This window comes from Daucus carota, chromosome 3, assembly GCF_001625215.2.
Source record: "Daucus carota subsp. sativus chromosome 3, DH1 v3.0, whole genome shotgun sequence".
Classification (NCBI taxonomy): domain Eukaryota; kingdom Viridiplantae; phylum Streptophyta; class Magnoliopsida; order Apiales; family Apiaceae; genus Daucus; species Daucus carota.
Window position 1 is genome coordinate 13,164,704 of NC_030383.2, and position 25,133 is coordinate 13,189,836.

At 33.7% G+C, this 25,133-nt stretch overlaps 2 protein-coding genes across 28 annotated transcripts; one reads left to right on the forward strand and one right to left on the reverse strand.

Moving 5' to 3' along the window:
* Nucleotides 1–550: 550 nt before the first annotated feature.
* LOC108214071 (cytochrome P450 704C1) lies at nt 551–7,673 on the reverse strand. 26 transcript variants are annotated; one of them, XR_010289653.1, is made up of 17 exons: nt 7,429–7,644; nt 7,195–7,245; nt 6,730–6,780; nt 6,327–6,650; nt 6,059–6,160; nt 5,882–5,974; nt 5,642–5,767; nt 5,156–5,296; nt 4,782–4,935; nt 3,869–4,024; nt 3,488–3,650; nt 1,938–2,221; nt 1,666–1,866; nt 1,511–1,570; nt 1,339–1,435; nt 1,187–1,203; nt 552–961 (listed from the first exon to the last, which is right to left on the reverse strand). XR_010289653.1 is itself a non-coding variant. In XM_064088736.1 (15 exons), the coding sequence occupies exons 12-15, from the start codon at nt 1,995–1,997 to the stop codon at nt 1,406–1,408; spliced, it is 351 nt and encodes a 116-aa protein (XP_063944806.1). In that variant the 5' UTR covers nt 1,998–2,221; nt 3,488–3,650; nt 3,869–4,024; nt 4,782–4,935; nt 5,156–5,296; nt 5,642–5,767; nt 5,882–5,974; nt 6,059–6,160; nt 6,327–6,650; nt 6,730–6,780; nt 7,195–7,245; nt 7,429–7,644; the 3' UTR covers nt 551–1,405. The 26 variants fall into 26 exon arrangements, 1 of the variants encoding a protein (XP_063944806.1); XR_010289651.1 differs by having other exon boundaries at nt 552–1,203; XR_010289652.1 differs by lacking the exon at nt 1,187–1,203 and having other exon boundaries at nt 553–961.
* An 11,563-nt stretch (nt 7,674–19,236) lies between these two features.
* LOC108213320 (uncharacterized) lies at nt 19,237–21,357 on the forward strand. Of its 2 annotated transcripts, XM_064088543.1 has the most exons (3): nt 19,237–19,996; nt 20,469–20,841; nt 21,154–21,357. In XM_064088543.1, the coding sequence occupies exons 1-2, from the start codon at nt 19,511–19,513 to the stop codon at nt 20,826–20,828; spliced, it is 846 nt and encodes a 281-aa protein (XP_063944613.1). In that variant the 5' UTR covers nt 19,237–19,510; the 3' UTR covers nt 20,829–20,841; nt 21,154–21,357. The 2 variants fall into 2 exon arrangements, with proteins under 2 accessions (XP_063944613.1, XP_017240589.1); XM_017385100.2 differs by having other exon boundaries at nt 19,240–19,996; nt 20,469–21,357.
* The last annotated feature ends 3,776 nt before the right edge of the window (nt 21,358–25,133 follow it).

Below are 25,133 nucleotides of genomic sequence, written 5' to 3' on the forward strand. Positions count from 1 at the left end.
TAGTTATTATAAAGAAGAATTTGAAAAATATAAATAAATAAATGGTTTCAAAAAAAATATAAATATAAATAATTCTTCTCGATGATCAATTCAAAAAATATTTCTTACGCTTTAACGTAAATATGATTGAAAGTGTATGGATAAAATTATTACGAAATAATTTATAGGATATAATATGCTCTTATCAAATATAAATATTAAACCAAGAATTCATATCACAACGTTTTCTAATAATTTTTATATAATTTTTTTAATATTAAATTCGTGTTCATTTAATAAATAAATTGAATAAAATACGAATACAAAATAAGAAAAATTCTTTTTTTCCAAAATTTGTTATTCTCACTTTGTTTTCATTTAATATAATTATATAGAACAAACTTTCGTTTCTCACTACTTACATTTATTATTAAATAAATCATTTATATTATAATGAAATTAAATTGAATGAAATAACTTTTAAAAGTTATATCTAATCACATTACTTATTATTAAATAATGCATTAATCACTCATAAAAGACATAATTTGAATTCAAAAGTTGTAAATATACGGATATGCAATACCAAGCCAAGGCACAAAACGGTAAAAAAAAAGAGAGGTAATATTACAAAAATGTTATATGTTACTTTGATTTCATCCCCACAAACTTTTTTCACCGCCGTATCTTCAGAAGTTATCTCAGCATTCCTTCTGCAACCTCATTTCCTCTTGCTTCGTCTCCCTTTAGATGATCATCTCGTCACAACGATGCATGATCCAAGGTATAGCCTTTATACATCATCTGTTAAATTATAATAGATAATAGATAATCGATGTAAGGTCTACAAATTCATCCTTACAAAGCCTGATAATGAGATCTTGGTACATAATAAAGTTCAAAATCTCTAAAGAAGTTTAATATCTCCAAAGATCAATGCCCTGCAGCTTCCAACAGTTCCATAGCTTTCAACACTTCATCTCTAGCAAGCAATCCATTAAAACAATAAGCTTTAAAATATTTTCATGGTACCAAATAGATATTCAGTCGCAACTTTATTTAAATCTTAAACAAACAAACCATTCAAAAGCTAAGAAATTGATAGAAAATAGAGTATATAATTTTGCTCAGCTTATGTATGTATCTAAACGTTACCATAAAGGAACTCATAGCATATGTAGTACACCAAGACTCTAGATATCCACACCTGCATCATGCTCCCCACTTTCCACAGTAGAGCAAGTGCTAGTTCGAACCAATTGATATAGTCACCAGTGAATTGCACAAACATATGTAATTAACCCGAAAGACACTTCTAGAGGATGAAATGCTGAATAAACACAAATGTAATGCACACACCTATATCAGGTGGCAGATAATCCAAAGTTCCGCACATGGTCTGCCTTCTTTTAATTGTGTGCACTGACTATCCACAATCTGCAATCTTAAGTTCTCCCTGTAGGATCCAAGGTGACACATTAAGTAAAAGAAACTACAAAAATCATATCACAAAGAGAAATATAAGCCCAACTGATACTATCTTCATCTGTCGATAAGCAAAATCTTTCCTAAGGCACATTCTTGGTCCAGCCTACAGATCAGAAAATATTAGAAAGTTTATTTGGTCTTTTTGTTAGGCGAAAGCTAAGAAGGATATGTTGGCAAAAGACTAAAAGTGTTAAGTACATGAGATGCAATGAATTTGAATGGTGATTCAGGTTGGAAAATCCCATTGTCGAGCCATCTTTCCGGCTTAAAGTCCTTGGCATCGTCTCCCCAGATGTTGCTCATCCTGCCAATTGCATATGCTATATAGTATACGTTGTCGCCCTTTTTAACTCTGTAGCCATCTGGAAGAATGTAATCAGCTTCCGCACACCTTCCATCCTTGCAGAAAAACGCGTTACATTATTAATATACAATTTGGAAAATACATATTTTTTCAGATGGAAACTTACCACGGGGAGTGCAGGATATAGCCTCAACATCTCAGACAACGCGGCATGAAGGTAATGCATTTTCTGAGATGTGCCATCAGTCGTGTTTGTCACAAACTCATCAATGCTGGTCCCTGGTATAGTCTCTCTGATTTATTAGTTGATGTATTGTAGATAATTCCTTTTGTTTTATTAATGTGTGATGGTTCGATAAATTAGCAGAATCCTTGGTAAACTTCTGCACATAGATATTTTTATTCCAGGACCTCTTCCACGGCGTCTGGGAGCTGCGTTAGATATAATACCTATGGGAACAACCACAGGTGATAATCAACAAATGCAAGTAAAGTACATTATACTCAAATTAATACTGCTAGGAATGTAACCATAATCAACAAACACAAATAAAATAAATTAAACTTAAATTAATAATGCAAAAGACCTAAATATACAGATCCACACCCACTCTTTGATATATATTTATCCAAAAGATTGACAGTCCAATACATAAATACACACTCACTCTTTGATGCACAAACGTATATTGGGTGCTTTCCTAAATTCTCTCTCTCTTTTCTGTTTTTTTTGTATTTCTTAAGTTTATCACAATAAAGTTAAGCAGTTTCTCACGATAAAATGCAAAAACAACAACAAAATAACAGGGTGACAGAACTGCTCCAAACGCAAGTTGAGGCAGAGTTCAAGTCCCACACCCCTCCCAGTTCCATTCCACATGTACTTTAAAATTAATGCATTTAAAAATATGTGAAATATCAAAGGATATCTAATCAGACAGTCAGGAATGTAAGAATTATGACGGTTTTTCTTTTTCATATCTTCATGACACCTAGACAACAGAACTACAGAGGAACATAAGAGATAAAGTGAATTATTATTTTGGCCGAATTCTTTTATTTTATTAATATTTTAGCCGAATTCTAGTAGTACTTAAAAAACTGTAATCATGCTAATATAGCATAATATCTACTTGAACACCCCAATTAACCTGTCATGAACTTTATAATAGGAACATACACAGGTTCCCTGGCCGACCCAAGTTAATGAGTGAGGTACGGTGCTTATGCTGTAGTTTTAGTTTCTTATATTTAATTATATTATTGCTCTTCTTATTATAGCTATTTCTTAAATTTTTCACGATAAACTTAAGTAGTTTCTCACGATAAAGTGGCGAAAAAAACAAACCCTGCAGTTAACATAATTATACTACCAGAGCAACTTCAGTTGTAGCTCGGGTTTAATAATAGAAGTTAACAATAATATAGAATATCCAAACTCCTAAAAAAGTTAGGTAATCGGAGTGCTACAATACATTCACAATTAAAGTAAAAGTTTTTCCCACATATATGCAAGATGATTACACCTGCCTTTGATATTCCTAAATTAAGATCAAATAACCATTCTAGCAGTCTAGATCATGTCCATGCCATCTCCAATTTGACTGGAGATTGGACCAATTTGAGAGAAGGATCTCTCAAATTGAGAGGGATGAAATTAAATCAGCGCAGACAACTATTTATATAACTGTATGCTTGATTTGTCGAGATCATAACCTGGAGCGAGGACACTGGCATCATCAAATATTGTAGCTTCCATTTTATTTATGACACTGTCAACATATACCCGGACCACGTCTGCGTTGCTTTTGAGATGAGCTCCTACTGACTGAGATATTAGCTGGAGATTGTTGGGATACGCTGGCAGCAACGTCAAATCCTGTAAAAACAAAATGGATTGCAAACATAATTTTACATGCCTTGAAGTATACAATCTGTGTATTTAATTTTACAGGCCTTATGAGGTAGTAACCACAACTCATTTAATTTTAATATATAAATTTCAATATTTTAGTTAACAAACATTACATTGTGGGATCTATTTACATTCAAGCATTAGATGTAATAACAATTTGCTCGCAAACTTGAAAGAATCACCTGGTTGCAAGCGTCTTGAATGATCATTTGTGGTATTTAAACTGTTTATCACATTGTTAACACCCGGTCCACGACCTCATCGCTTTGGAATTGAGGATTTACTGGTAGAGGTGTTGGCTACTGCATGTTGGTATATGTTCGCGGCAAGTTCAAGTCCTGATTAACAACATACAGGAGAATTTACGGTCAATTCATTCACAATAAAATTATATACTACTTTGTAAGGCTTCCACGGGAAGATTAATTCGTAGACGCCTAATTTATCAAATAAAATTATCTGTTGCTTGGTATTTGATAATCAATGCCAATATCAGAGAAACGTGTATTTGATATTTGATATTCAGAATTACCTGCAAATAGCAAGTTGCAAAAGTGTTGGCACATGGATTTTTGATATTAATACCAGCTAGATATTTAGCCATGACTTCAATTTTTATGACATTGTTAATACGTGTAAAAATAAAATGGATTGCAAACATAAATTTACATGCCTTGAAGGATACAATCCGTGTATATTTAATTTTACAGGCCTTATGAGAGGTAGTAACCACAACTCATTTAATTTTAATATATAACTATAAATATTTTAGTTTACAGACATTACATTGTTGGAACTATTTACATTCAAGTATTAGGTGTGCAATGTCAAATCCTGTATAATAGCATGGATAGCAAACTAACATTTACACACCTAGAATGATACAAACTGCACACATTCAAGGATACAGGCCTTATGAGGTAGTAACCACAATTCATTTAATTTTAATATATAACTATATGCTTGCAATTCATAATTATTCACCTGCTGCCAATCCACATGAGTCATCACTCATCAAGACATTATTTGGTAGAAATTAAATCAGCGCCGACAACTATTTATATAACGGTATGCTTGATTTGTCGAGATCATAACCTGGAGCGAGGACAATGGCATCATCAAATGCAGCTTCCATTTTTTTTTATGACATTGTTAATACCCGGACCACGTCTGCGTTGCTTTTGAGATGAGCTCATACTGACTGAGATATTAGCTTATTGTTGGGATACGCTGGCAGTAACGTCAAATCCTGTGAAAACAAAATGGATTGCAAACATAAGTTTACATGCCTTGAAGGATACAATCTGTGTATATTTAATTTTACAGGCCTTATGAGGTAGTAACCACAACTCATTTAATTTTAATATATAAATATAAATATTTTAGTTAACAGACATTACATTGTAGGATCTATTTACATTCAAGCATTAGATGTGATAACAATTTGCTCGCAAAGTTGAAAGAATCACCTGGTGGCAAGCGCCTGGAAGATCATTTGCGGTATTTAAACTGTTTATCACACTGTTAACACCCGGTCCACGACCTCTTCGCTTTGGAATTGAGGATTTACTCTGCTGCGTGTTGAAATATGTTCGCGGCAAGTTCAAGTCCTGATTAACAACATACAGGAGAATTTATGGTCAATTCATTCACAATGAAATTATATACTACTTTGTAAGGCTTCCACAGGAAGATTACTTCGTAGACGCCTAACTGGATCAGTGCTTGATATTTAATAATCAATGCCAATATCAGGGAAACATGTATTTGGTTGAACATTCTCCTTGGTGTTATAGAGGTGGGACTGAAAATCAACATTAACCTGCTTGTGTACTTTTTAAAAAGAAGGTCCACGACCTCTATGGCCTTTACCAATTTGAAAAGAACAAAAATGAATGTTTACTTGCAGAGCGCTAAATAAAAAAGAACACCGCGGACAGGGGATAGTGAAATACCTTGTTCATCAGTTTTCCCTGCAACTTCTGGCACTGTAGAACCACTTTCTGTCATCAGGGAATCCACACTTCGGATCATGTGACTATGCAATATGTTGGTATCAAGAGTGCCAAGAGGACTTCCTCCTGCAGGGAATCAGTGTGAAACTATAAATTTGTATGAGAAAGCAACCAATTTGTATGTAACTGACTATCCTAACACTCAATGCAATATGCAATATTAGTGAGAACTCTTTTTACCCATCGTTGTATTCATGGTTGCATCCTGCATATATTTAATTCTATTCTGCAAGAACTCATTAAGTGTTACGCCACCAACCCCTTTCTTTGGACCTAGCATCAACACGTTAGCATACGTCAGCCAGGACAATAATACACACACACGGAAAGCCGAATTTCAAATGTTTTGAGGACAACCATGTACCACCCGAGTCATGTTCTGCAACTGTATCAAGACATTGCTTGGTCCCTACAAACCATAGCAACACGATTCAACACATGTTTTAAGCTCTGCAGTGTCTTAGATCACACACTCGAATTAGTCAAGAGAAACCTTAAAAATATGTATACATCATAACTCTATGAATTTCCAGACCAAAGCAGGAGGATCTAACAAAGTTAGCATGGCATTATCATACAAACCGGTAGAGATAGATATGCAGATGTTATAGGAGAAACAATGTACCTGCTGATTCGTTGTCTTTCATTGTGAATGATTTTCGTTCCTATGCTATAATTGATGTTGTTAAGATTACCGTTTGTACATGCGTTAAACATCGAAACATACACAGAGAAAATAGATCAAACACATGGAAGAGAAAACCGAAACAACCACCAAGCCTTACCTTTCGAAGCCTTCGTCTAACGTAACCTCTAAATGGCCATCATAACGAACAAAACCTAGCTTCGAAATAACTTTTCACGACGCTGCCATCGTAATTGAACAGGCCCTGGAGATCGATGCAAGAGATCCTTGGGTACGAAGTAGTTGATGATTTAGACACATGACCTGGTAATTCAAAAAGATTATAAATGTGAATATGCAATTTCTAAACTACTTGCAAATGCCACGATGATCTAGGTTGTACCTTGAGGTGAGGAGATGCTGGTTTTTTTTAGACAATGCAGACACATGAGTTCTGGTCATCAACAATAGAAGATGAGAGTTGTCAGCATAATATGCCTAATCTCTGTCCCAGTCCCATTACCATCAACTATAGCTGGTGGTACTGCTTCTGGGAACGATTTTGAAAACCAATATATTGCTCAAATACAATGCACCCTATGTCCCATTGGATTGTTCCCGGGAATTATATTTATACATATCGCGTACTTGTATTCGAATAATTAAAGAGATGAAGTTAAACATGGAAAAACAACAGCAAATTCTCTCAAAATTTATATCAAACAGTATGAATGCCAAACAGTATGAATGCTAAATTAAAGTATGAATGCTAAATTAAATTGATAACTATCAATCAAACAATTAAAGAAGAATCACTCCTACATTAGCAAGTATATGAAAATTTTAAAAAGACAGAAACTGGACATACCTTTCGTGTTCATTAATCAGAGGATACCAACACAGATGAAAGATACAATATCTGCACAAAATTTGAAATCAAGAAACTTTGAGAAATGGAAATCATGACATTTAGAAATTGAATATGATAGACACAAAATACATGAAAACGTAAAGAAAGGTATACATCTGGATAAAACATTGGATGAATTTCACATTCCATGATAGATGACTATAATTTATGCAATCAACAATCACCAAATACCTAAACCCGGCGTCGGGGAATCGTTGTCGTCATTTTCCATGTCTGTATGAAGAAGATGTCTATGCAAAAGGCAGAAGATCACAGTGATGACCGGACGGGGAGAAGGTATGATCCATACTATTGTATACTGAATTCAAGATTTGAATTAAATCCCGGATGTTTAGGCAACCGAATATCCATCCGTCAATGCACGATCAAAACATCCCAAAGATAGCTACGGAAGGATATAAACAAACTGATTAGCGGGTTATCGGGTATGTGGGTTAACGGAGCAGGCAAAAAATATGGGTAGTTTGAGGACTTTTTTTGGGGCCTTCACTAGCCTGCATTAAGATTATATTGAATATTGAAATATTGATATTGATTAGCTTTATACCTCGTGCGAGGCACGAGCATACTCTAAACATGTCTATATTTGAGTTGTTTCAAAAATTCTGTATGTTTTAGCAATATAATGCAAAAATAGTAAAAAAAAAATCTATCAAACTGGATTAAAAAATATCACCATAAACCAGTTACTTGAGATTATGCCTCCAAAGCAATATTAGGGAAAACTAATAATATTATATATTATACTGCGAAATAATCTTATCGACAACTAAACTCGAGCTGCACTCAATCAAATCAGCATATCCGAACCCTTAACATCCATGCATTCATGCGTATGGAAATTTATGGAACAATTATTCATTATTGTAATATTATGTGTGCATGGTCTTTTTAACAAGATAATTTACTTAATTCATTAATAAATACCATTATTACATTAGATCAATTTTTTACTAATCATAAAATATAACTCGAGTTGTCTAACTACATCAGATAAATTCTTTACTAATCATAACATATAACCCGAGCTGACTTTAATATGTACACAAATTCAGTCCCTACACTTAAAGTAAAGTAGAGAGGCTGCTCTCGACTTAGTAAACAATAAATAAAGTAGTGCGTGATACAATCTATGTATCTATGTATATTATAAATCCTGAACAGTGCCACGTCATCAATGCCACATATTTCAAAAAAAAAAGTCCACCTCAATGCCACATATTTTAGATTTTGCCATGTCATTATAATTTCCCTTATTTATTTAAGCGTATCAGAATAATCAATCACATATCTTTGAATTCCTAAAATTGAGCGTAATCAATGACTAACAATTATATTAAATTTTGAATGGTAATGCAATAACTACATTCCATAATCATAGCATTTTTTGAATGTTAAATTTGTACGAAACTAATTAAAATTGAAGAAGATAATTATATTGAATATACTTCCACAATTCTTAAGCTTAGCATGTATCATATAACTACGCTTTAATTATATTAACTTATATATAAATAAATGAGGTGCTTAAAAATTGAAATTGAAATTTATAATTATATTTTTTATTTAATATTTAATATCCGGAAGTCATCTAAAATTTAGCTATGTTACAAATATGTTGCTTTTTAATTTTCGGAATAGTATATATTACATTTTCTAACATCTATGTATCTATGTATATTATAAATCCTGAACAGTGCAACGTCATCAATGCCACATATTTCAAAAATAAAAGTCCACCTCAATGCCACATATTTTAGATTTTGCCATGTCATTATAATTTCCCTTATTTATTTAAGCGTATCAAAATAATCAATCACATATCTTTGAATTCCTAAAATTGAGCGTAATCAATGACTGACAATTATATTAAATTTTGAATGGTAATGCAATAACTACATTCCATAATCATAGCATTTTTTGAATGTTAAATTTGTACGAAACTAATTAAAATTGAAGAAGATAATTATATTGAATATACTGCCACAATTCTTAAGCTTAGCATGTATCATATAACTACGTTTTAATTATATTAACTTATATATAAATAAATGAGGTGCTTAAAAATTGAAATTGAAATTTATAATTATATTTTTATTTAATATTTAATATCCGGAAGTCGTCTAAAATTTAGCTATGTTACAAATATGCTGCTTTTTAATTTTCTGAATAATACATATTGGCCCTGTTTGGGAATTAGCTGTTAGCGGTTAGCTGATAGCGGATTCATTAGCTGTTTTGACTAGCGGATTTAATTAGCTGTTTTGACTAGCGGATTTAGATTAGCTGTTTTGTCTAAATCTGTTTGGTAGTTAGCTGTTTGAACTAACTGTTTGTATTTTTTTAGACACAATCACAAACCTCTAATCCAAAAAGCTCCTCCACTTAGCTTTTTGAAAATTAGCTTATTGAGCTCAAACCGCTATTACAATCCGCTAACAACCAAACACCCAAATTAGATGATTCTTTTGGTCAAACCTCTAATTTAGCCCAAACCTCTAATTTTTGCTCAATCCTCTAACTTCCAAACAGGGCCATTACATTTTCTAACATCTATGTATCTATGTATATTATAAATCCTGAACAGTGCCACGTCATCAATGCCACATATTTCAAAAAAAAGTCCACCTCAATGCCACATATTTTAGATTTTGTCATGTCATTATAATTTCCCTTATTTATTTAAGCGTATCAGAATAATCAATCACATATCTTTGAATTCCTAAAATTGAGCGTAATCAATGACTGACAATTATATTAAATTTTGAATGGTAATGCAATAACTACATTCCATAATCATAGCATTTTTTGAATGTTAAATTTGTACGGAACTAATTAAAATTGAAGAAGATAATTATATTAAATATACTGCCACAATTCTTAAGCTTAGCATGTATCATATAACTACGCTTTAATTATATTAACTTATATAGAAATAAATGAAGTGCTTAAAAATTGAAATTGAAATTTATAATTATATTTTTATTTAATATTTAATATCCGGAAGTCGTCTAAAATTTAGCTATGTTACAAATATGTTGCTTTTTAATTTTCGGAATAATATATATTATATTTTCTAACATAGTGATATAAGTATTATAAAAAGTATTTTTATAAAAATATTACGTCATTAATTAGTAGTATTAAGCATTTTATGTAGGTCAACTTAATCATAGTAGATATGTACTATTACTTAGACAGCAATCGGGTCGATCGAAACGGGTTTCGCAAATTCCAAAATCGAATCCAAACTATATTATAAATCCTGAACAATGCCAAATCATCAATGTCACATATTTCAAAAAAAAAAGTCCAAGTCAATGGCATCTATTTTAAATTTTGTCATGTCATATAATATTCCATATTTATTTTAGACCAATCAGATGTCCTAAGATTCCTAAAATTGTGCGTAATCAATGGGTCGGTCGAAACGGGTTTCACAAATACCAAAATCGAACCCAAATTATATAATAAATCATGAACAGTGCCAAATCATCAATGCCACATATTTCAAAAAAAGTCCAAGACAAAAACACCTATTTTAAATTTTGACGTGTCATATCATATTCCATATTTATTTTAGACCAATCACATGTCCTAAAAATCCTAAAGTTGGGCGTAATCAATGACTGACAATTATATTAAATTTTGAATGTTAATGCAATAACTACATTCCATATATCATAGCATTTTTTGAATTTTGAATTTGTGCACAACTAATGACAATTGAAGAAGATAATTATATTGAATATACTGTCACAATTTTTAAGCTTATCATGTATCATATAACTAAGCGTTAATTATATTAATTTATATATAAATAAAGTGTTTAAAAATTAAAATTGAAATTTATAATTATATTTTTATTTAATATTTAATATCCAGGAGTCGTCTAATATTTAGCTATGTCACAAATATATCAATTTTTAATTTTGGGAATAATATATATTAAAGTTTCTAACATAGTGATATAGATATTATAAAAAGTATTTTTATAAATTTTAATATTACGTCATTAATAGTACGTATTAAACATTTTATGTATGTCACCTTGATCATAGTAGATATGTATCACTGTTACAGATAGCAATCGGGTCGGTCGAAATTGGTTTCGCAAATACCAAAATTGAACCCAAACTTGAAAAATTTAGGAATCTTAAACCTGAACTTGAAGGATATTACACGAGTAATTATTATTTATTCAACAAATAATATTAAATATATATGAAATATTAAATATAAATATCTTAATTTTGTTTTAATTTTATTATATATTAAATAATAAATATATTATAAAAGATATTATGTATGTATGTATGTGTGTATGTATTTATGTATGTATGTATGTATATATATATTCGGGTTCGGGTTCGAAATGAGTTCTGGGTTTTCAGGTTGGGTTCGAATCAAACCCGATCCTGGTCCGAAAATTATTCGGGTTTAAAAACAAATTTTTATCCAAAACCCTATAATTTGGGTTTGGTAAAACACAATCCGCCGGTACGAGTTAGACTCGGGTCGGGTAGAATTGTGACTGCCCAATACCTCATGAAACAAGAATTAATGTAGTATAACTATCATTATAGTGGATAGTCATTCAAATCTATTTATTTGATTTGACGTATAATTTTGATGTTCTTATTAACATTATGTTTTGTTTGATATATAATTTTAGTTTAATATTGTTTGACATATAATTTCACTTGAATTTTCCTGATATATAATAAATTTGAATAAAAATTTGAAGCCCGTGCGCGGAGCGCGGGCAAAAACACTAGTATTAATATAATATCTTCGCACATGAAATTATTCACATGGGACTTACCTAAACATTCCCTAACATCCTAATAATAGAAACTTACCACTGAGTTATTGGTCAGAATCCTCAAACCAAATCGTGTGAAAAATTAAAGTTGCAATTGAAACTGAAATCAAAATTACGGTGATGCTAGACGTGGTGAAACCCGGCGGAAGAAACGAATCGAAATTACTGTCACACATTTTTTTCCTAATTTAGTTGATTTTTTTATAATCCATCCCTGTTATTGTGTAATTTATTGTATTTTAAAATACAGTGTTCTAAAAATATTATGAATGTTAAAAATATAAAACAGCACCGAGACGAATTTTATGACCATATAAAAGTATCTATCTATCAACACGAATATAATGCACTATGAGTCTATGACATATTAAAAGAAATGTTAATTAATCTTGAATCCATATGATTTGTGCAGTAAAAATCTTTTAAGAGCAACTCCAATCATGAAAATTAAAAAATGAGTGGATATATCAAAAATAAAAAATATGGATAATCTCTTGAAAATATCACACTTCAACTATACTCTCGTCGTATCTATAATTAGAGCCAAACTCCTGTGAACGATTATATTTGTCGAACCTTTAAAGTCTTGTAAGAAATGTGTCGAAAGATTACACAACATATATTACCATATTGAAGTGATATATTTTATTTGTAACAATTTAAAATATTAACAACAAACTTTTTTATATTGTATTAAATCAATATAGTCAATATTATCGAAGTACAATGTTTACGTGTTAAACAAATTTTACACATTGTCTTCGAGCATGTTCAGTGAAGTTGGCTAAATTAAACTCATGGGATATTACATAATAGGATCGCGCTCCCGAGAGAGTCAATGCTTAAAATAGAACCATAGAACCACTAAATTTCTGTTGCATAACTTTATATTTTACATAGATTTTCAGGATTTAAATCTAAATACATGTATTTTTGCATCGTTGTGCGTATTCATAATCAATTTCAAAATATAATACGCAAATAAGATATTTTTTATGTGCAGTTTTACTGCAGAATCCTAACTCATACTAAAAATAAAGTAAGGATTCTCTGAGTTCTCTCCCTATTGATTCTGAATATGACCTTATTAGTTATTACGATATCATGTTAAATTTATTACACAGTATATGTCCTTAATATTCACCTTTTTTACATTTTGATAGATTTGATGCAGAGTCTCTTGTAAATTGTAATGTACTGATGGAATTAGGTGCGGAGACGTACATGTGGCTAGCCGGCAATACGCCACAGATTAGGAAATATGATGCCTACATGAAGAAGATTGGAGAGCTTTCTCCTCAAGGCTTGAGGTGGTTGCAAGGGATAAGTACAGCCCTCTGGACTATTTGTCATGACACAGGCCACGCTCGTTTCGGCCAAGCTACCACAAACATCACGGAGAGCTTTAATGGTAACGTGCGCGTGGCTCGGCACCTACCTGTGACCGCAATGATTGAATTCATGTTTTATAAAACTGTTAGGACGGTCAACAAGGAGAGGAACGCAGTGCTTGAGGCCATTGGGGAGGGTCATGAACTTTGTCTAAGGACGAGAAATAAGTTGGAGAAGATTGCAGCCAAAGCTAACACACACCGGGTCGAGACATTTAATAGAGGAACCGGTTTGTTCTCCGTAAAGACGCAAAGGTACATGGTAAAAGGGTGCAATAAGGGCGGGAACACGCAGGTGGTTGACATAACTCAGCGTACATGCACTTGCGGGAAATGGGCTTGCCACCGCCTGCCGTGTTCACATTTGATTGCTGCTTGCAACCACAATCACTTAAACTGGAAACAGTGGATTGGCCCCTTCCACTACAACTCTACTTTGTTGAAATTGTGGGATCCAATGATATATCCATTACCAGCAACTGGGTATTGGGATATTGATTTGCCAGTGCAATGGAGAATGTTTGGAACTGTGGTACCGAACGAGGCCTTGCGAAAGAGAAGGCGTAAACGAGGAGAAATGGGTCAATCCGTCAGAATACGCACGGAGATGGACAGTTCCCGTACAAGTCACAAATGTGGCCGCTGCAAGCAAGAAGGACACACTAGACGTAGTAGAAGGTGTCCATTGTACAATGTTGACCCTACTGTGTAATTTAATTGCCATTTTCTTTTCAGTCCTTGTTTTTTATTGTTAATCTGTATTTTCCTTTTCAGTCCTTGTTTTTTATTGTTAATCTGTATTTTTCTTACCAGTCCTTGTTTTTTATTGTTAATCCAATTTCGTTAATTAATTTAATGTAATGGTGTTGAAGCAATAAATTAACTTAAAGGAAACAGAAGCATTCGGGACAAGATATTACATGTCGTTTTCGGAATATATAATAAAGTAAAGGTGCTGCGAAAAGAAAGGCTCTATAGATTAGACTACACACTGGCAAACCATAGCAAGCATGTAAAGAAAAGATTCTGCTCAGTTAAAGGACTTGTCAATTCCAAAATTATTATCATATCCGAAAATATATTTACCTGAACAATACTCCATTGGCCTATAAATAGGTCTTCATTATGTGGTTGATACACATACATTCAACCAAACAAACACATAAAACACATAATTTTGTTACAATTTCGATGATATCATTGTCTTCAAGCTCTCTCGTTGCATCAAGCAACCACCTCTGTAATTGTGGTTTGAGGGCTGAAATACGAACTTGTTGGAATGATGAGATGATGGCTCAGAGATTTTACTGCTGCGGTTCTCAAAATGTAAGTAAAGTTTTGGAATATACAACATATGTTTACATTCTTTGTGCTTAAAACTGTAAAATATTTCACTGCAGGCAAATAGCTGTTATTATTTCAAATGGCTTGATGATGAGCCTTTGGAGGACGATGCTATAATTACTCGATTGAATGATGAGCGTCTAAGATGCAGGACACTCTTCACGCTTATGAGACAAGGGTGCAAGAACTCGAGAATGCAATTATCCTGGAGAGAAGCAGGAAAATGCATAAGGCATTGACTTCCGTAGTAGGATTACTTTGTTTAATGATCGCATTGTTTGTGGCTTTTCTCATGATTTAAATGTTGTGTTGTTAAATTTGTCGCAATTTGGTTTAAAGCACTTATAATGACATATTTTCAAGTTAGTGTCACGGATTTAATTGTTGTACATTTATCTATCGTGCTTCAATGCATGATCTAGTTTTTATTGTTATTCTGTATTTTTCTTTTCAGTCCTTGTTTTTTATTGTTGTTAATCCATTTTCGTTAATTAATTTAATGTAATGGTGTTAAAGCAATAAATAAACTTAAAGGAAACAGAAGCATTACATAAACTTAAACGAAACAGAAGCATTACATAAACTGAAAGGAAATGACATATGATTAAAATGAGAACATGACATAAGTTCTCAATCCTTGGTGATGTCCACAATATAGTCAGAACCATATTCTTCATAATCATCTTCATCGTCCTCAGCGTCAACATCTCCCCAAATTGCCCAATAATCAGCTTCATCACGTGCATCAAGTTTAGCCTGCAATGCATCGCATTCTTGCTTAATTCCAGCCATGTATCGATTGTAGCGAGCATCAGAAACTACTTTATCCAACGGACGAAGTCTGTCTTCTAAAAGTTTATCAATTTCAGGATAACGTCTCCCCTCGTCCTCAACCTCCTGCTCTGTCGGCACTCAATCTTTGCCGTTTCGGGCTCTCCTAGTAGAAAACTTGCGTTGCAAATAGTACGCATGATCCCGATTGATCTTCAACGTCTGTGGTGGTTTGCTTTTAGGAGCTACTGCAGGTCGTTGGTTGTTTTGGTTGCTGCGCATCCCTCCCAACAATAGCTCTGGTTGTTGTCTTCTCTGTTGTTGCTGTTCCAGGCGTTTTTCGTAGCCAGGGGACATTGGCCTTTTACCCTTTTCCATCTTGGTGCAGTTGAAGTGATGTTTTTTCATAGTTCAAATGTGGAAACTGAGTTCAATGTATGTGTAGAAGACAGACTGGAGGACCTATTTATAAGACAGCTCGCCAAGGAATTATTGTTAGGCAAAAATTCAAATCCGACTGTATTCTTAAGTATCTTTTCATTAAATGCATGCTTTGATTTCTTTAAATGCATGCGTATTTTGATGGAAGACATGGTTCACATGTGTACAGTAATAAACCTGACATTTTTAAAAGTTTGAAATAACAACTCTCTGCTGCAGTGTTGTTTCTTTGCAGTCTTCTTTTGCAGTGTTGTCTCTATTTTGTTTAAAGTGGTGAGAAGACAACTCATATTTACAGTTTTGAAATGACAAGGGAAATTCAATACAGGCCTTTACTGCTAAAATGACTACATCATGCACTAAAGCACGATAGATAAATGTACAACAATTAAATCCGTGACATTAACTTGAAAATATGTCATTACAAGTGCTTGAAACCAAATTGCGACAAATTTAACAACACAACATTTAAAGCACGAGAAAACCAACTTAGACTGAAAAGTAGAAAACAATCACGATGCTACTACAGAGCACTTATTCGTCCTCGGACGACATGGAACTATCAGAATAATAATCCGGACTGGTGACCAGTGCAAGGTATTGTTGTTCCTTAAACCAGTCCCCTACTTCCCGAAACATCCTAGCATCATCGTATAGACTCTAACGATGCAGACGCAGCTGCATGCGTTTCTCCTCTTCTCTCGCTCTGAATAGGGCGGCCTCCATCTCCTGCGGCGTCTCTCGAGGCATAGTACGAGCCTTTTGTTTAGGAATTGGAATCCCAGCTAGTGCACAACGTTCCCTGCACACTTCAAGCGTACGCACACGCCACGTCCACTCATCCAACATGGTGGTAATCGACTCAGGGGAGTAGCGTAAATTAGGATTTAAAGAGTACCTAAACTCATCCTCACACCACCAATTCCTACCCATGGCAACAAACAGATCACCTGGTGTGTAATTCATGATTTATGATGAACTATTTCTTGTGCGAGTTCTATGGTTGTGAGTGCATTGTCAATATTGTATGTGAACCTATTTATAGGCACAACATAACATTGCAACGAAATAATGCTCATATTCACATGATCAACAGTTGTATCTTATAATGCTGATATTCACATGATCAACAGTTGTATCTCATAATGCTGATATTCACATGATCAACAGTAGTATCTGATAATGCAGAGGGTCACATGATGTACAGTAGGTCATAAAGTAAAGGTTCTGCAAAAGGAAAGACTGCATTAGAAGTAAAGTGCCTCACTGTAAAGATTAGACTCTACAAAGTTTCTCACTTTATAGATTAGACCCACGTTTTCATACTGCCAAACCATAGCATGCATTGAAAGAAAAGATTCAGCTCATTTAAAGGACTTGTCAATTCCAAAATTGACACTGAAATTCGAAAATATATTCAGCTAAACAATAATCCATTCGCCTATAAATAGGTCTTCATTATGGTTGATACACATACAAGCAACTAAACAAACACAAAATTCACTCATCACTTAAGCTGAAAATGGATAAGGGCAAGGCACCAATGGATAAGGGGAAAGCACCAATGACCCCCGGCTACGAAAAACGCCTCAAACAGCAACAAGATAGGAGACAGCCGGAGCTTGTGTTGGGAGGGATGCGCAACAACCGAAGCAACCAACAACCTAAACCAGCTCCTAAAAGCAAGGCACCACCGGTCGTGCAACAAAAGCAAACTCGGCCACCGTTGGGACGGATGCGCACTGACTTTGACATCAACAAAATGATAGAGGAGATGAGAGAAGAGAGACGTCTCAAGGCTGAACATCAACAAAACGTGAAGAAGTGGAACATTCTCTTCCGTAAAATCTGCAGGTATGTTTATTAGAGAATTAGAAGGGGCAAAGATTGGGTGATGACGGAGGCGGAAGATGATATCCATAACAGAAAATTCCCTGAAGTTCACAAACTCTATTTTCAATGCCATCGTGAGATGGGTATCCCATTTGGTGATTCTCGCTGGAGGTATTATGCGGATAAAATCGATGAAGAGTGCGCCGCACTGCAGGCTAAACTCGAGGGACGTCAGGAAGCCAGATTTTGGGCCGAGTGGGGAGATGTGGACAATGTAACTTATCAGTGCCGTTGAGTACAAATGCCTACCCCGTGGGCCGATGATGATGTTGAAGATGAAGAGGAAGGCAGTGTTGCTGATGATGGTGGAGACGATGATGCTCACGCTGAGGACGATGAAGATGATGATGAAGGATATGGTTCCGACTATATTGTGGACATCACTCAGGATTGAGAACTTATGTCATTTTCTCATTTTAATCATATGTAATTTCCTTTCAGTTAATTACATTAAATTAATGAAATATTTAGTGGTGTATCCGGCTAGCAACTGCTAGTGGTAGGAATATATATAATTAATTATCTTTTAAGTACAATCTATATGAGCTTAAATATTTAAATATTACAATCTATAATATTATATTATATCATTACATAATATAATAATATAAAATATGATATCACAAATAATGTATAAGAATTATCCGATTAATGATTTTTTTTAAAACAATATTATTATATGATTTTTTTTATATTATATCATTATATAATATAATATTATAAAATATTATAATATAAATAATATATAAGAATTTTGGGTTTTTTGAATTTTTTTTTATAAATAAGTCAGGGTCGCCCTTCCAAAGGGCGACCCATATGGGAATATAATCAAGAAGGGGTCGCCCTTCCAAAGGGCGTCCCATGCTGTCGAAAAAAAATGGTTTTGGTCGCCATTTTTCATATGAATTAGACTGGTTAATTTTGAAATCTCGAAAAAAAACTGGTTAGTTTTGAAAAGTTGTTGAACAAACCGGTTAGAAATGAAACGGAACCTATGTGGACAGTGGACAGACCGACAGTGGACGTGCGTCTCTCACCGACTCAATCGTGTTGTTAAAGTAATGCCTACCACTTTTCAGGAAGGAACAGATTACAGATCTAAAGGTGTAACTTTATTAATATTTAGGTACAAATGAATAGATCTACAAGTACCTAGCTTGCCATCCAAACTGTTCCATCGATTACAAGATCCACCGACTATATCACATTATTTCACACAAATGTTAAGGATCTTTCCGAATAAGATTGTTATTTTTAAAATTTAACAAATTTTTTTTACATATATTTTGAGTAAAAAACTTTTATTACCGTCTGTAACACGATACAAAACAGATCATCAGGTAACCGGCATGTATTAGGATTTGTCTAAAGATTATACTCCGATATTAGATAACATTCCATTCCTAGTAGACTAATAAGAGAAGCTTGCAATTCTTTCGCCACCTTTATCTCTCAACCTCTCCCGCATAATTTACACTACAATCTCCGATCCGTCTTCCAATTCAACTCAAAAACAAAAGAAAACAATATATTCAACCCCAGCCTGTAGATCTTGATCGTTTACATTACACCATTCACCGGCAGAGACATGGCCTCATTTTCAATGGGGCGTGCTCGCCGCCTTGTCTCTTGCTTCCGCAAAAGATCTTCGTCTTCACCACCCTCCCCTGACTCCACGTCACATGACGACAAGGCCATCGCCAGCATCTCCAGTGAGGAGGAGCGTAAAGGCGGGGCTGTGCTGGTGGAGCTTTTCTCGTCGCAGGGCTGCGCCACGTCGCCTCAGGCGGAGCTGCTGTTTTCCAGGCTGGGCAGAGGAGACTTTGAGCTGGAGCTGCCGGTGATTTTGTTGGCGTATCATGTGGATTATTGGGATTATGCGGGCTGGAAAGATCCGTATAGCAGTAGTCAATGGACCGTGCGACAAAAGGCGTATGTGGAGTCCTTGAATTTGGATACTATGTTTACACCTCAGATAGTTGTTCAAGGAAGAGATCAATGTCTGGGGGATGATGAGGATGCCATGTTGTCTTGCATTGCTTCTGCTGCTAGAGACCCTGCACTGGCGTTTCAGGTTTGTGCATAAATTCATAATCCGATTCGGCATTGTTCACACAGGACTTATTTAATTAACATTGATTTGTGGTGAGTACGATTGGATAGTTCAAGTGGTTAAGAGTTTACCATCGATTGTCTTAGGTTCACCTCGGCAATTTCTGAGAACAGATACTCAATTGTAAAGCATCCACATTAGTAAAAAAAAAAACAAGATCAGATATCGTAGGCTAGAAGCCACTAACATATTTTGTTTTTCTTCTATAAGGGTTTCTGTTTTCACCATCACTCTGTTTTTCATACGCGAGGGTTTAACCATTACTCTTTTATTTTTTTAATAATTTTCACGAAGTATTAGTGTGATTGAGATATAAATTTGTGCAACGATAGAGAAAATAATATATATGATCAATTTGGTGTCAAATGTTTTTCTATGAAACTGGAGTTGGATCTTATGAGGCTACGGATTTTGACAATGTACAAATGAACAGGCAACATATCGAAGGCAATCAGATGATTCCCTACAAGTTAATCTAACAGGATCTTTGAGGAGCAAAATGGATAGCCAATCTGCTGATATTATGGTCGCACTATACGAGAGTGGATTGGTGAACGACTGTCCAGATGGAGCAAACAAAGGTCGCGTTCTGGCAAATGATTATGTCGTTAGACGTCTCCAAAAGCTCACTTCTGTTCAGGATATCTCGGTTAAGAAGAAAGTATCAGGGACTCTTGACTTCACTCTATGGGAAGGCTTTAGGAGCGGCAAATGTGGCATCACTCTCTTTCTGCAAAATAGTTCTCAGCAAATATTTGGTGCACAAAACTTTAAGCTTCCGGATAATCTTTAAATTTCGCTGGACTCTAATGTTGTGTTTGGTTGGGGAGAATGGAATGGAATGAAATAAAATAAGTAAAAATATTTGAAATTAATAGAGGTAGGAAGAAAGTTTTGAAGAAAATTTGAGGGAGTGCAAAATTGCTATAATAAGATTTGTGAAGAAATTGAGAATAGGAGAGAATGGAGCATTCCATCTCATATTGAAGGTGTGATATCTAGCACATGAGGTAAAGAATTGAATGGAAGAAAGAATGAAATTTCTTAACAATTATCCATAATATAGTTCATTTTTCATTCCATTCCTTCCGGAATCATTCAACCCAACCAAACACAACATAAGTTTCTACTGCAACATTTCTTAGCCAATTCAGACCGAGAAAAGCTAGAACTTTGTTTTCGATGATCTAGTCCGGGACCAGGTTTAGGTACAGTGTGTCAGAATCTGGTGTGTAAACCTTTTCTTTTTGTTTTTGTTTGATGAGTATGGATTTTTAGGGGATGAACTGGAGATAGAATATTATACTTTCTTGTTAGCGTCAGGAATTGGTTATTCTAATTTCAATCCCATTCTACCCTGGAACAAAAACTTTTGGTAAATCTTTACTCTGGCTACATGCTAAATGTCCTCGAGACAACCGAGACTAATTTGATAAGCCAACTGCTTGGCCATTAGCGCTGTTATTTACAACAGAGAACTTGAAATTAAACAAGGTTTGGCAATAATTGCGCTACCAACTGTAATGACAATCCAAGCCTGAGTGAAAATTGCACCACCAACTGTAAACAACAATTCCAAGCTTCAGTGTTGAACTTCAATTTCCGGTTCTAAGTTCCAGTGCAGTTATAAATAGGACAATATAATTACAAAAACTAAAGTCTAGACTTTTATATGTAATGTAGACAAGAAAAAGAAACACTGATTGTCAGAAAACAAGGGTGAAGGGTTAACCAAAACAGTCCTTCCATTTTTGAACTCACTGTTACATACACAAGTCAAGTTCAAGAGGGTAAAAGATGAGCCAAAGCCTGAATTCTCTTTCAACTAAAGTAGGCTCAAAGCCGGAATTCTCTTTTAACTAAAGTAGGCTCAAGATTGCTGCTAATTTATATGAATTAATTTTAGAACATTTAATCAAGCTCTCATTTTAATTATACAGTTATAATTATCAAATAATTATTAAATTAGAGAGACATAGAAAGGAAAGTCTACGAGGTTACTTCTGTAACAGGATAGACATTAAAAATAATTTTACCATTAGATTGTTGTATAAAATTTTCATATAAAAATTATATTATGTTAATCCGAGTTAAATAGAAATATATCTAAATTCCTCAACTGAAATCATTAATATTATTAGTTGATTTTAAAAGGAATTATATTTAAAATTTTGATAAAAACTAAATATACTGCAAGTCATCTATGCATTGCTTATGTTATAACCAGGTAGTTATATATAATATGGATTTTGAAATTTATTTTAAGTATTTGATCGTAATATCATTAATTTCATATTAGTATCCTATCCTATCCTATATTATAACTAGTTGATAAGCCGCGCGTTGCGGCGGTCTATAAAAATTATATTAATGATTCAATACTAATATTTGTAAAGTATAATAATTTTGTGGCTGTCTATAAAAAGTATATTAATGATTAAAATTAATATTTATAGGATAAAATAAATTTTATATCATAAAAATCTTGATGTAATACCAATACTAATATATAAAATTGCAAAATCGTACTATAATTCAAGGTGAAAAAATGAAAATAAATTTCTACACGTAATCATGTTCTTACATTGTCACCTTTCTCCAATTTTTTGGATTGATTGTGCACAAAAACATCTAAATTAAATCCTTGAGATAACGATCTATAACTACCCTTGCGTGTAACAACCTTTATTTTTTAATACTTTATAAACAGCCTTCACTTAAAAGTTGCTTGAACGGAACAAACAGATAATGCATGAATAATATTTTCCTGTATACAAAATAAATCATATAAAAATTAACAACAAACATGTCCGATGAACAAAATAAATATTATAAAAGAATAACCAACAAACATACATCACTAGTTAATTTATTGATATCATCCATCAATATCATGTCAAGATTATATATTCTTCTCTCGTATTTGAATTTGTCGACTCTCACATAGCGGTATATAAGTACCTTTGCTTGTAACAACCTGTAATATCCCATATTATTAAATTCAGATTTGATTATTATAAATCTATTTGTCTAAATATTATTGCTGGCTTTAGTTGAAAAGTGAATTGATTATGTGAATAGTTTTATATGATTATACTTGTTATGTGGATTAATATGGATTTTACAGATTCTGCGTCCTCCTTCTTTCTCTGATTCCGAGGACGGAATCCCTATAAGGAGGGTAGATTGTAGTGACCCGGACTTTTAAATATTTTTATTAATATTATAAATGATTTTCTTAAAAAGGAAAGGAATAAGATTTAATATTTTATTCCAGTTTAATGAGTTTTCAAAGTTTTATATTTAAACCCCGGGTTATTGTGTTATTGATAAATAATTGTATTTTCAAAACTGATTTTCATATATTGTTTTGAAAATTCTGTATGAATATTATGTGAATATATGTGTTATGTGATTAAGTGGTATTGGTGAATTTGTTTGTTAATTAGTTATGATTAATTATTAATGTTACATGATTAATATATGAATTTTTGTGAATTTTGTGTTATCTAGTTTATTGAGCTGAATGCTCGTATGTGTTCGTATTCGCGAGATTTCAATTTCTATATGCTCAGAATGAGATATAGTTTATTTGGGTATTTTCATATTGATTTATGGAATGTTAGATGATTTTATAATCGATTTACGGATTTAATTGGGTATATTTATATTTATTTATTAATTATTTGACTTCCGTAAAACCGTCCACTCGTAACGGGGTAGCAAATTTTCTTCCCGGAAGTTTCAACAAAACTCACCTTTAGCCTAATTTGAATATTCCGGACATTTTTCGTGTTTTGACTTTTTCGATCCGGAGTACGGTTTTCCCCGTAGTCGGTCCGGCGGAGTTTTTCGGGTATTTTAATTGTTGATAATTATCTGGTTGTCTCGATAAACGTGAAACTAGATATTTTGATTCATCTTTATCTTGTAATAATTGCAGTGGGACCCGCATACTAATGACTGATTAAAAAGCCCCGTTTTGATGATTATCTTGAAAACCAGTACCGATTGGACCCCGCTTTATTAATATAAAGCTATTAAATACGTATTTTCATGTCATATACGATCCAAAGGGGTACCAATTATTTGTAAATATAAATAGACCTTTCTATAGCTTTATTTCACCCGTAAAATCATTTCACCAGTTTCTCTGCACGAATACCGAGAGAAACCAAGCTGCGTTCTTCGTGTTCTTCGTAATCAAACGAAGATTTGAAGGTGTTATTGGAGTCAGAATCAAGCGTGCAAATAGTCAAATCGAAGATATCGAAGAGTAGAACCCAAATCAATCATCAAAAACAACATGAGATTCACAGGTAGGGAGTAATTGAAGTTTTAAAATTCGAGTTATTAAGATTTAAATAGTGGATTTTTGTAAACGTGTTTGTTTGATTGTTTGGATGATTCCATGTTGTAGTACGTGCTTTTCTCGTCGTTTTGGTATATTATATGTTGATTTTTGAGTTCGATAACATATAGAAAAAGGGGTTTGATTATTAAGTTATGTTTTTGAATGTTCTTGAAGGTGTATGAATGTTTTTAATTGATATTTGGGGTTTTCTTATTTACTGAATCTGGGTGTGATTGAAGGGTGCTAACATGTGTATTTTGAGGAGAGGAATAGAGCGATGTGATTAGTTTTTGTGGAGGAGCCGCGTGTAAGCCTCGCCGGAGTTTGAAACTCGACGACGGCGGCGGATGTTTGACTCGTTTTTCCGGCTATTTTACTGAGTTTTTGATGAATCCAAGGCTGATAATAGGTTCCTGGTGGCCTCTAGAGTAAATCTGGAGTGTTTCGTTGAGTTCTGGGGGCGGTGGCAACACCGGCGACTCGCCGGCGGCGAGTCTGTGGGCGGCGACGGCGAAAATGCCGTTTAGCCCCAAACTTTTGGAGGTGGTAAAGATTTTATACTTTAGTTTCATTTCTGGCAAATTGACCCCTGATATTTTTATAAGTTACACTTTACACCCTTGCCAGAAAGTTTTAAAAACTTACAAAATAAACCTTTTGAGTTAATTTTCTAAAATTGTTTTATTCAATTATTTTAAATTCCAAAAATAGTTTTTAATTATTTCTTTATTCAAAAATAAATCT

What these genes read in the sequence shown, in the direction of transcription:
- LOC108214071 (XM_064088736.1), bottom strand. Translation starts at nt 1,997, where the DNA reads ATGCATTACCTTCATGCCGCGTTGTCTGAGATGTTGAGGCTATATCCT. An exon ending in TATATCCTGCACTCCCCGTG is followed by an intron (nt 1,867 to 1,937) that starts GTAAGTTTCCAT and finishes TTTTTCTGCAAG; the next exon opens with GATGGAAGGTGTGCGGAAGC. An exon ending in GACAGATGAAGATAGTATCA is followed by an intron (nt 1,436 to 1,510) that starts GTTGGGCTTATA and finishes TGGATCCTACAG; the next exon opens with GGAGAACTTAAGATTGCAGA.
- LOC108213320 (XM_064088543.1), top strand. Translation starts at nt 19,511, where the DNA reads ATGGCCTCATTTTCAATGGGGCGTGCTCGCCGCCTTGTCTCTTGCTTC. An exon ending in ACCCTGCACTGGCGTTTCAG is followed by an intron (nt 19,997 to 20,468) that starts GTTTGTGCATAA and finishes ACAAATGAACAG; the next exon opens with GCAACATATCGAAGGCAATC.